The sequence below is a fragment of the Rhinopithecus bieti genome, unplaced genomic scaffold, assembly GCF_001698545.2.
Source record: "Rhinopithecus bieti isolate Rb0 unplaced genomic scaffold, ASM169854v2 scaffold_7888, whole genome shotgun sequence".
NCBI lineage: Eukaryota > Metazoa > Chordata > Mammalia > Primates > Cercopithecidae > Rhinopithecus > Rhinopithecus bieti.
The window spans coordinates 2,140,905-2,150,859 of NW_016805944.1; the positions used below are offsets into that span (position 1 = coordinate 2,140,905).

The 9,955-nt window shown below is 53.2% G+C and overlaps 2 protein-coding genes across 2 annotated transcripts in view; both read right to left on the reverse strand.

The window, feature by feature from the left end:
- The window catches only part of APOC2 (apolipoprotein C2), a 6,961-nt gene extending 3,734 nt beyond the window's left edge, over positions 1 to 3,227 (reverse strand). The window contains exons 1-3 of the mRNA XM_017874386.1: positions 3,101 to 3,227; positions 527 to 594; positions 200 to 359 (exon numbers count right to left, since the gene is read on the reverse strand). Of these exons, the coding sequence (XP_017729875.1) occupies positions 200 to 359; positions 527 to 594; positions 3,101 to 3,141 (269 nt within the window). The 5' untranslated portion in view covers positions 3,142 to 3,227. The remainder of the gene's footprint in view (positions 1 to 199; positions 360 to 526; positions 595 to 3,100) is intronic.
- A 450-nt stretch (positions 3,228 to 3,677) lies between these two features.
- Positions 3,678 to 6,948, reverse strand: APOC4 (apolipoprotein C4). Its single transcript, XM_017874385.1, has 3 exons — positions 6,812 to 6,948; positions 4,597 to 4,738; positions 3,678 to 4,034 (listed from the first exon to the last, which is right to left on the reverse strand). Exons 1-3 carry the CDS (start codon positions 6,885 to 6,887, stop codon positions 3,869 to 3,871), a joined length of 384 nt encoding a protein of 127 aa, XP_017729874.1. The 5' UTR covers positions 6,888 to 6,948; the 3' UTR covers positions 3,678 to 3,868.
- Between the last annotated feature and the right edge of the window lie 3,007 nt (positions 6,949 to 9,955).

The following is a 9,955-nucleotide window of genomic DNA, read 5'->3' on the forward strand; positions in this document are numbered from 1 at the left end:
GGGCCTGGGGCCTGGACTCCTGGGTCTGAGGGAGGAGGGGCTGGGGGCCCGGACTCCTGGGTCTGAGGGAGGAGGGGCTGAGGTCTGGACCCCTAGGTCTGAGGGAGGAGGGGCTGGGGCCTGAAATTCTGGGTCCTGGATGGAGTCGGTGGTATGGGCCGTATGGGTTATACCCCATTTCTCCAGGGGCAGGTGCTACCTGAGTTTCTCGTCTACAGCAGGCAGGTATGTCTTCTGGTACAGCTTCTGGGCGGCTGCCTTTGCTGACTCCCAGTAACTGGAGAGAGATTCCTGCACCTGGGTGAGCAAGGCCGGGCTGGGTGGCTCATCTTGCTGGGGCAGTTGGGCCCCCTGGACCTCTGCAGGGGGAGAGTGTGTCAGGGGAGCCCATGGGGCTGCAGCAGGGGGAAAGGTGGCAGGAATGAGAGGAGAGGGCAGAGGCAGGGGTAAGAAGGTCCTGGGCTAGGAAGATGCTTGGAGCTCATTCCCCTCCCCACGGCCTCCCTCCCCGGAAGCTCACACTCACCAATTCCCAGTACCAGGAGGACGAGACACAGAGCCAGGAGGAATCGTGTGCCCATGGTATCGGGAGACCTGGAACATTGAGCGGGGGTCATATGGCCGGCCGACTGGAGGCGGCTGTTCCTGTGGTCACGCCCCACTCTGATGGGGGGACTGAGATCCTGCTCTGTATGTACTCGGTGTCCAAGTCAAGTTTCCCATGCATGGACTTGGACACAGCCCCTTTCTTGGGCCTCACTTTCCAACATCCTGTGATTCTACTCCTGATTTTGACATTTTAATTCTTTTTTTTTTTTTTTTTTTCCTTTTTTGAAACGGAATCTCACTCTGTCACCCAGGTTGGAGTATAGTGGCGCGATCTTGGCTCACCACAACCCATACCTCCCAGGTTCAAGAAATTCTCCTGCCTCAGCCTCCCCAGTAGCTGGGATTACAGCCATCCGCCACCATGCCCGGCTGCTTTTTGTTTGTGTTTTTGTTTTTGTTTTTTTGAGATGGAGTCTTGTTCTGTCACCCAGGCTGGAGTGCAGTGGTGTGTTCTCAGCTCACTGCAACCTCTGCCTCTGGGGTTCAAGCAATTCTCCTGCCTCAGCCTCCCAAGGAGCTGGGATTACAGGTGCCTGCCACCATGCCTGGCTAATTTTTTGTATTTTTAGTAGAGATGGGGTTCCACCATGCTGGCCAGGCTGGTCTAGAACTCCTGACCTCATGATCCACCTGCCTCAGCCTCCCAAAGTGCTGGGATTACAGGTGTGAGCCATGGCGCCCCACCTAAGTTTTGTATTTTTAGGAGAGATGGGGTTTCACTATGTTGTCCAGGCAGGTCTTGAACTCCTAACCTCAAGTGATTTGCCTGCCTCGGCCTCCCAAAGTGCTGGGATTACAGGCGTGAGCCGTGGCGCCCCACCTAAGTTTTGTATTTTTAGGAGAGATAGGGTTTCAGGATGTTGTCCAGGCGGGTCTTGAACTCCTAACCTCAAGTGATTTGCCTGCCTTGGCCTCCCCAAGTGCTGGGATTACAGGCGTGAGCCACCATGCCTGGCTGCTAATTTTTATTCTTTTGTAGAGATGGGGGACTTGCTTTGTTACCCAGGCTGGTCTGGAACTCCTGAGCTCAAGCGATCCTCCCATCTCGGCCTCCCCAAGGTGCTGGGAGTACAGGCGTGAGCCACTGAGCCCAGCCTAGAAGACTTTCTTGAGCACCTAAACAGTTCTGGGCCCAGCAGGAACACAGCAAAGCCCCTGCCCTTTGCTAAGCCTGAGTCAGTGCAGGGAGGTGCTCTGCAGACACCATTAAGGACCCACACTAGATCAAAGGCCCTAACTCAGACCTCATGTCCCATCTGCTCATTGAGTTCTCACCCGCCCTATGAGGGAGGCACTTTTGGTTACGAAGAACATGTACAGGGCACAATATCATCATCCACACATAGGAGATGAGGAAGCTACATCAGAAAGAGGTTGAGATCTGCTCCCTGGAGAAAGAACGGCTCAAGCAAATGGTCTACAATTATTATTAATTTTTTTTTGAGACAGGGTCTTTCTCTGTTGCCCAGGCTGGAGTTCAATGGCACAATTTTGGCTCACTGCAACCTCTGTCTCCCGGGTTCAAGTGATTCTCCTGCCTCAGCCTCCTGAGTAACTGGGAATACAAGCATGCACCACCACGCCTGTCTAATTTTTGTATTTTTAGTAGAGACGGGGTTTCACCATGTTGGCCAGGCTGGTCTCCAACTCCTGATATCAAGTGATCCATCCACCTCGGCCTCCCAAAGCGTGTGGATTACAGGTGTAAGCCACTGCGCCCAGCCTACAATTCTTTTTTAGATTTTTAAATTCTTTCATTCTTTTTTTTCCCCCAAGACTGAGTCTTGCTCTGTCACCCAGGCTAGAGTGCAGTGGCATGATCTGGGCTCATTGCAACCTCCGCCTCCCAGGTTCAAGCAATTCTCCTGCCTCAGCCTCCGGAGTAGCTGGGATTACAGGCATGCGCCACCACACCCGGCTAATTTTTGTATTTTTAGTAGAGATGGGGTTTCACCATGCTGGTAAGACTGGTCTTGAACTCCTGACCTCAGATGATCCACCCACCTCGGCCTCCCAAAGTGCTGGGATTACAGGCGTGAGACAATGTGCCGAGCCCTTTTTCTTTTTCTTTTTTAGAAATGGGGTTTCTCTGTCACCCAGGCTGGAACACAGTGGCAAGATCATAGCTCACTGCAGCCTCAAACTCCTGGGCTCAAGGGATCCTCCCCTCCTCAGCCACCCCAACTCTAAGTAGAGGCTCAAATAGTCTACATTTCTAAATTCTGTGATTTACAGAGTGTGGTGGTGCACCTATAGTCCCAGTTACTGCGGACGCTGAGGCAGGAGGATTGCTTGAGCCTAGGAGTTTGAGTCTAGCCTGGGCAATATAGCAAGACTTCATCACACTCTCACACACACACACACACACACACAAAGTCACGGTTCCAACACAGGCTTCTAACATTGTGCCTCTTACAATTCCTACTTTATCGATCTTTGCCCTCTCCCTGCTGACGCCCCCCTGCTCCCGCACCCTGGATCCCTCTCTTACCAGACTCCGGCAGGCTGTCCTCTCCAGCTCCAGACAGGCATAGAGAGGCTTTATAGCGTTTGAGACCCACTTCCGCTCCACAGCCACCACCCCCATCCTTTGTCTAGGCCAAAGTCCTGGCCAACAGAACCACCGAGGGGGTGGATGGGGACAGAAAGGTCAATGACGTCCCCCAAGGTCACGCCACAGGGAACCTTCACTCAAGTGACAGGGAACCCTCACTCTGAGAATTTGCCTCTGACAGAGGTGGCTTGGGGGCTGTGGAAGGGTTGGAGGTGCTGGGTGCCCACTGGGAATGGAGTCAGAGCTTGTGGGAGACAAGGGCGAAGTTCTCATGAGGGCCATCATGGGGACCTGCTGACTCCACCTGCACTCCTGCCCTCACCCTCCTGAAACTGGTGCGCCTCAAAGTCCCCCATTCTTCGCAAACCCACAGTAGGGTGTTATCCCTTGATACCCTTCCCTATCCCCCAACTCTCCCTTCCCCATCAGGTGTCACCTCTTCTACTCATTAATTCCTGGGAGGGGGTGGGGTGGGTTTTCTTCTGGCCACACTGGGGAAGGATCCAGACAGGGACACAGGTGAGACTTTATTTATTGGAGAAGTATGAACTTTTTTTGTTTCTTTTTGTTTCCCCCCAAGGGATCTCGCTGTGTTGCCCAGGCTGGTCTCCGACTCCTGGGCTCAAGCCATCCTTCCGCCTCAGCCTTCTGAGTCGCTGGGACTACAGGCACCCGCCACAACCACACCTGGCTTTTATGAATATTTTAACCCTGGTCCTTGTCCCCACAGACAATCCTGGGGCACAGGCTGTGGGTCTTGTTCAAGAGGCTGTCTTTGGATTTGAGGAGCCAGGCCTTGGTGCGCGGACCCAGGTCCCTGAGGTGGTCGTCATAGTACGTCTGCATGAAGCCCCGGAAGGTGCTGGGGCTCCTGCGGGAGAGAGGACATCACAGTGGAGGCCCCAGCTCTCTCCGGGTGTTCTCTGCCCCATTTATCTGCTCCTTTCTTTGACCCAGTTCCTGTTCTCAGCTCTAACGCTCTGCTCCTCCCAGACCTAGGGGTCACAGCCCCACTCCCGCCCTTTCCTCCTCCCTGAAACCCAGGGATTCCGGCCCCAGCCCCTCCTCCCTCAGACCCAGGAGTCCAGGCCCCCAGCCCCTCCTCCCTCAGACCCAGGAGTCCAGGCCCCAGTCCCTCCTCCCTCAGACCCAGGAGCCCAGGCCCCAGTCTCTCCTCCCTCAGACCCAGGAGTCCAGACCCCCAGCCCCTCCTCCCTCAGACCCAGGAGCCCAGGCCCCCAGCCCCTTCTTCTCCCTCAGACCCAGGAGTCCAGGCCCCCAGCCCCTTCTTCTCCCTCAGACCCAGGAGCCCAGGCCCCCAGCCCCCCAGCCCCTCCTCCCTCAGACCCAGGAGCCCAGCCCCCCAGCCCCCCAGCCCCTCCTCCCTCAGACCCAGGAGTCCCCTCCTGCCACCCAGGCCAGCACACACTCACCAGAACCACTGCCACCTGTCTCTGGTCCTGTTCAGCAATGGCTCCAGCAGCTCCTTCATCCTGCCCGTCACCAGGCTCCAGTGACTCATCTTTAGCTTTGGTGGGGGGCTGGGGGTTCCTTCATGGGCTTCTGACTGGCATGCTAGGTGGAACCAGAGGGCAACTTGGGCGGGCTGGGACCCTACAATCTCCCCTTCTTCCTTTCCCACCATGCTCATCCTGTGTCACTCCTGGTGGCCCTGGGGCAGCCCCCTGCCAGTCCTCTTGCCTCCTGCCTTTACCCGTATATGTTCCCTGACTGCTTACCCCTCTTCAACCATCAATCATCTCTCTCTCTCTCCCTTTTTTTTTTTTTTTTTTGAGACAGAGTCAGTCTCTTGCTCTGTTGCCCAGGGTGGAGTGCAGTGGCGTGATCTTGTCTCATTGCGACCTCCACCTCCTGGATTCAAGCAATTCTCCTGCCTCAGCCTCCTGAGTAGCTGGGATTATAGGCATGTGCCACCATGCCCGGCTAATTTTTGTATTTTAAGTAGAGATGGGGTTTCGCCATGTTGGGGCTTTGAACTCCTGACCTCAAGTGATCCACCCACCTCGGCCTCCCCAAATGCTGGGATTACAGATGTGAGCCACCCCGTCCGGCCGGGCCATCTCTTCACCTTGTGTCAGTAGTCCCTCCTGTCATCCTGTCTGCCTATGGTTTCCCTCTAATGGCCTCTCTAATTGCCATCCTCTGATGCCTCCCTTCACCGCCTGATTTTGCTGCCCAGGAACTACCCTTTTCCCCCTTAGTTCTCCTGTGACCCCCACCCTGTCTAAGCTACCTCTATGGACAGTGGAGGGAAAGCAGAAGGTGACTTTCTGCCCCCAGGGGCAGACATTGGCTTAGCCTTGCTGTCAGTTCCTCTTTCCAGGCCAGACCTTCTACCCACGCATCTGGACAAAGCCTCGCCTACAGAGACCAACCGTCACGCGGGGGCCACATGTGGCTGGCTGTGTGCCTTGGCTGGTGACTTATCCTCTCTTCCCATGACTCAGTTTCCCCTTCTGTAGAATGGGATAATAGTACCTACCGCAGGGTTATTGTGAGAATTAAGAGTTAATACATACGATGCACATAGAATGGTGCCTTGCACATTGTAGGTGCTATATACGTTTTAATTTTTTTTTTTTTTTTTTTTTTTTGAGACTGAGTCTTGCTCTGTCGCCCAGGCTGGAGTACAGTGATGTGATCTCGGCTCACTGCAAGCTCTGCCTCCCAGGTTCAAGTGATTCTCTGGCCTCAGCCTCCCGAGTAGCTGGGACTACAGGTGTGTGCCACTATGTGTGGCTAATTTTTTGTATTTTCAGAGACAAGTTTTTACCCGTCTGTTAGCCAGGATGGTCTCAATCTCCTGACCTTGTGATCTGCCCACCTCGGCCTCCCAAAGTGCTGGGATTACAGGCATGAGCCAATGTGCCCGGCCCTGTGTTAAAAATTTAAATTTCTACTGGATGACACTGATCTAGAATATGATCCCATTTTAAAATAAAGTACATCGCCGGGCATGGTGGCTCATGCCTATAACCCTAGCACTTTGGGAGGCCGAGGCGGGCGGATCACCTGAAGTCAGGAGTTCAAGACCAGCCTGGGCAACATGGCAAAACCTTGTCTCTACCAAAAATATAAAAAATTAGCCAGGCGTGGTGGTGTGAGTCTGTAGTCCCAAATACTCTGAAGGCTGAGGCAGGAGAATCGCTTGAACCGGGGAGGCGGATGATGCAGTGAGCCGAGATCACGCCACTGCACTGTCACGCACTGGGTGACAGAGACTCCGTCTCAAAAAAAAAAAAAAATTAAATGCATAGGCAAAACACAGACGTACACACCAGCACACACTCACAGACCCCCTCACATGTGTCCACACACTCAAATATTTTGCACACATGTACCCCACAGAGAGACAGGTGCACACAAATACACACACGCACACAGACATGCACTTTTACCACGACTGCACACTCCCAGTTCCATGTACGCACACACACACATGCACAGATGATCCCAGTTTGTACCAATGTTATATTCACACTTTACTCTCAACCACTGACACACACACTCCCCGACACGCACACGCTCCGTACTCACGTCTCACGTGGCTACAGAGCCACAGGATACACAGCCACACTCACACCCATCAGGTGTGGGCCCCCCATCCCTCCACCCTCTTCTTCTCACCCCCAATGCAGGCCAGGACCAGCACACAGAGGCACAGGGCAGGCAGGTCCTGGAGCCTGTTTCTGAAGAGGGACATTTCTGGGGTTTCTGTGTCTCTGTCCCTCTGTGCTCAACTCTGCGGGCCGGGGGAGGGGAGGCTGCACAGAGCAGGGCCCTCCTCCAGCCACCTCCCCACTTGGCAGAGACTTTAGAGAGCCAGGCCCAGGTGACAGTGGCAATCAGAGGTCATCCCTCTGTGGGCCTCCCTCCTTCCCACCCTCCCACACCGTGCCCTGAGAGAAGACAGAGGCTCTTGAGCCTCCTGCACTGAAGCAGGTTCAAATCCTGTCTCCACCTCCCATGACAGCCTCATTTGCTGGCCTCAGTTTCCTCCTCTATAAAGTGCGAGACATAGTACATATTTCAGGATATTACTTGAACAAATACAAAGAAAGGTGGCCGGGCGCCGTGGCTCAAGCCTGTAGTCCCAGCACTTTGGGAGGCCGAGACAGGCGGATCACGAGGTCAGGAGATCGAGACCATCCTGGCTAGCACGGTGAAACCCCGTCTCTACTAAAACGAAGAAAAACTAGCCGGGAGAGGTAGCGGGCGCCTGTAGTCCCAGCTACACAGGAGGCTGAGGCAGGAGAATGGCGTAAACCCGGGAGGCGGAGCTGGCAGTGAGCTGAGATCCGGCCACTGCACTCCAGCCCGGGTGACAGAGCGAGACTCCGTCTCAAAAAAAAAAAAAAACAAAGAAAGGCACAGTGGCTCATGCCTGTAATCCCAGCACTTTGGGAGGCTGAGGTGGGCGGATCATATGAGGCCAGAAGTTTGAGACCAACCTGGCCAACATGGTGAAACCCTGTCTCTACTAAAAATACAAAAATTAGCCAGACGTAGTGACACGCGCCTGTAATCCCAGCTACTCGGGAGGCTGAGGCAAGAGAATCGCTTGAACCCGGGAGGTGAAGGCTACAGTGAGCCACGATCACGCTACTGCACTTCAGCCTGGGTGACAGAGAGACTCTGTCTCAAAACAAAACAAAACAAAAACAAAGAAAGCTCTTACCGTGGAGCCTGGCATTATAGGTGCTCAAAGATCATCGCTGTTATTATTATTTTGTGTCTGATTTCTCCTAGCCACTGGGCTGCAGGGCCAGGCTTGTGGCAGGGCCTCAACAGGGCCCAAGGGATGATGGCAGGAAATAGCAACACAGTCTTGTCTCCAGCCGCTGTTTCTTTCCGGGTGGGCTGGAACCCGATCACCTCCACGCATTCCTTGAGTTCTCAATTCCAGCTCTTTCTCCTCCGGGTGACTCTGGCTTCAGACAGACCTGGGCTTCGAATTCCCCATTCCTTCACTGCATGACCTGGGCAAATACGTTTTCTTTTCCAGGGCTCAATTTGTTCAAATGTAACATGGGGTTGATAGGGAGCACCTGCCTCCCAGCGTCCTCATGCAGGAGGGCTGAGGCCTATGCAGGAGAACTGCAGGTGCACATAGTAGGAGGTCATCAACATCAGGTCCAGGGCCAGGGCGGTGGCTCCCACCTGTAATCCCAGCACTTTGGGAGGCTGAGGCAGGCGGATCACTTGAGGCCAGGAGTTCAAGACCAGCCTGGGAAACATAGTGAAACCTGGTCTCTACTAAAAATACAAAAATTAGCCGGGTGTGGTGGTGCATGCCTGTAATCCCAGCTACTGGGGGGGGTGGGGGACAATGGAGCAAGACCTTGTCTCAAAAACAAAACAATAATAACAACAACAAAAACCAACAAAGGCCAGGTACGGTGGCTCACACCTGTAATCCCAGCACTTTGGGAGGCCAAGGCGGGTGGATCATGAGGTTAGGAGATCAAGACCATCATGGCCAACATAGTGAAACCCCGTCTCTACTAAAAATACAAAAATTAGCTGGGTATGGCGGCGTGTGCCTGTAGTTCCAGCTACTCAGGAGGCTGAGGCAGGAGAATCGCTTCAACTTAGGAGGCGAAGATTGCAGTGAGCCGAGATCGTGCCACTGCACTCCAGCCTGGGCAATAGAGTGAGAGTCTGTCTAAAAAAAAAGAAACTCACATCAGGCCAGAAATAGTGCCAGAAATAGAACATTTTTCTCTTGACGGACCCAGCTGCACCCCAGGGCACATGGCTCAGTCAGGGGACTGTGGACTGGATTCTTTTGTCTATGCTTGCCAGATGAAGTAGAGGAGGCCCAATTATATTTGAATTTCAAATCAACAGTGCATGATGTTTTAGTATAAATATGTCCCATGCAATATTTGGGAATTGTACCAAAAAGTTTTTTTGCTATTAATCTGAAATTCAAATGTAACTGAGCATCCTGCATTTTTACATGGCAAATCTGTAAACCTAACCTTGGCCACAACCTGAACAACAGTGCAGGACTGTCTTGACCCAGATGTCTGCCTTGGCAGAATCCTGTCCATCCCAGAGGCCCCAGCATGAGCACAGCAGATGTCCCCTGGAGCTCCTCGGTAACAATCATCAGCAGATTGAAAACACCCAGAGTTTGTTTGGGATGACGAAGATATCCTGGAAATAGTGGTGATGGTTGCACAACAAGGTGAATGTACTTAATGCCACTGAACTGTACACCTAAAAATGGCTGCAATGGTAAGTTTTGTTTTTTTTGTTTTTGTTTCTGAGGCAGAGTTTCACTCTGTCACCCAGGCTAGAGTGCAATGGCACGATCTTGGCTCACTGCAACCTCTGCCTCCCTGGTTCAAGCGATTCTCCTGCTTCAGCCTCCCGAGTAGCTGGGATTACAGGCGCGGGGCAACACCTCCCGGCAAATTTTTTGTATGTATGTATGTGTGTATGTATGTATGTATGCATTTATTTATTTGAGACAGAGTTTTGCTCTTGTTGCCCTGGCTGGAGTGTAATGGTGCCATCTCAACTCACTGCAACCTCTGCCTCCCAGGTTCAAGCAATTCTCTGGCCTCAGCCTCCTCAGTAGCTGGAATTATAGGCACCTGCCACCACGCCCAGCTAATTTTTTGTATTTTTAATAGAGATGGGGTTTCACAATGTTGGCCAGGTTGGGCTCGAACTCCTGACCTCAGGTGATCCACCTGCCTCGGTCTCCCAAAGTGCTGGGATTACAGGCGTGAGCCACCATGCCCGGCTCAATTTTTTGTA

Excerpts from the sequence above, each read along its gene's own strand:
- APOC4 (XM_017874385.1), bottom strand. The coding sequence starts at position 6,887 with ATGTCCCTCTTCAGAAACAGGCTCCAGGACCTGCCTGCCCTGTGCCTC. Across the intron at positions 4,739-6,811 it reads GGTCCTGGCCTGCATTGGGG|CATGCCAGTCAGAAGCCCAT; the intron begins GTGAGAAGAAGA and ends GGTTCCACCTAG. Across the intron at positions 4,035-4,596 it reads GACAGGTGGCAGTGGTTCTG|GAGCCCCAGCACCTTCCGGG; the intron begins GTGAGTGTGTGC and ends TCTCTCCCGCAG.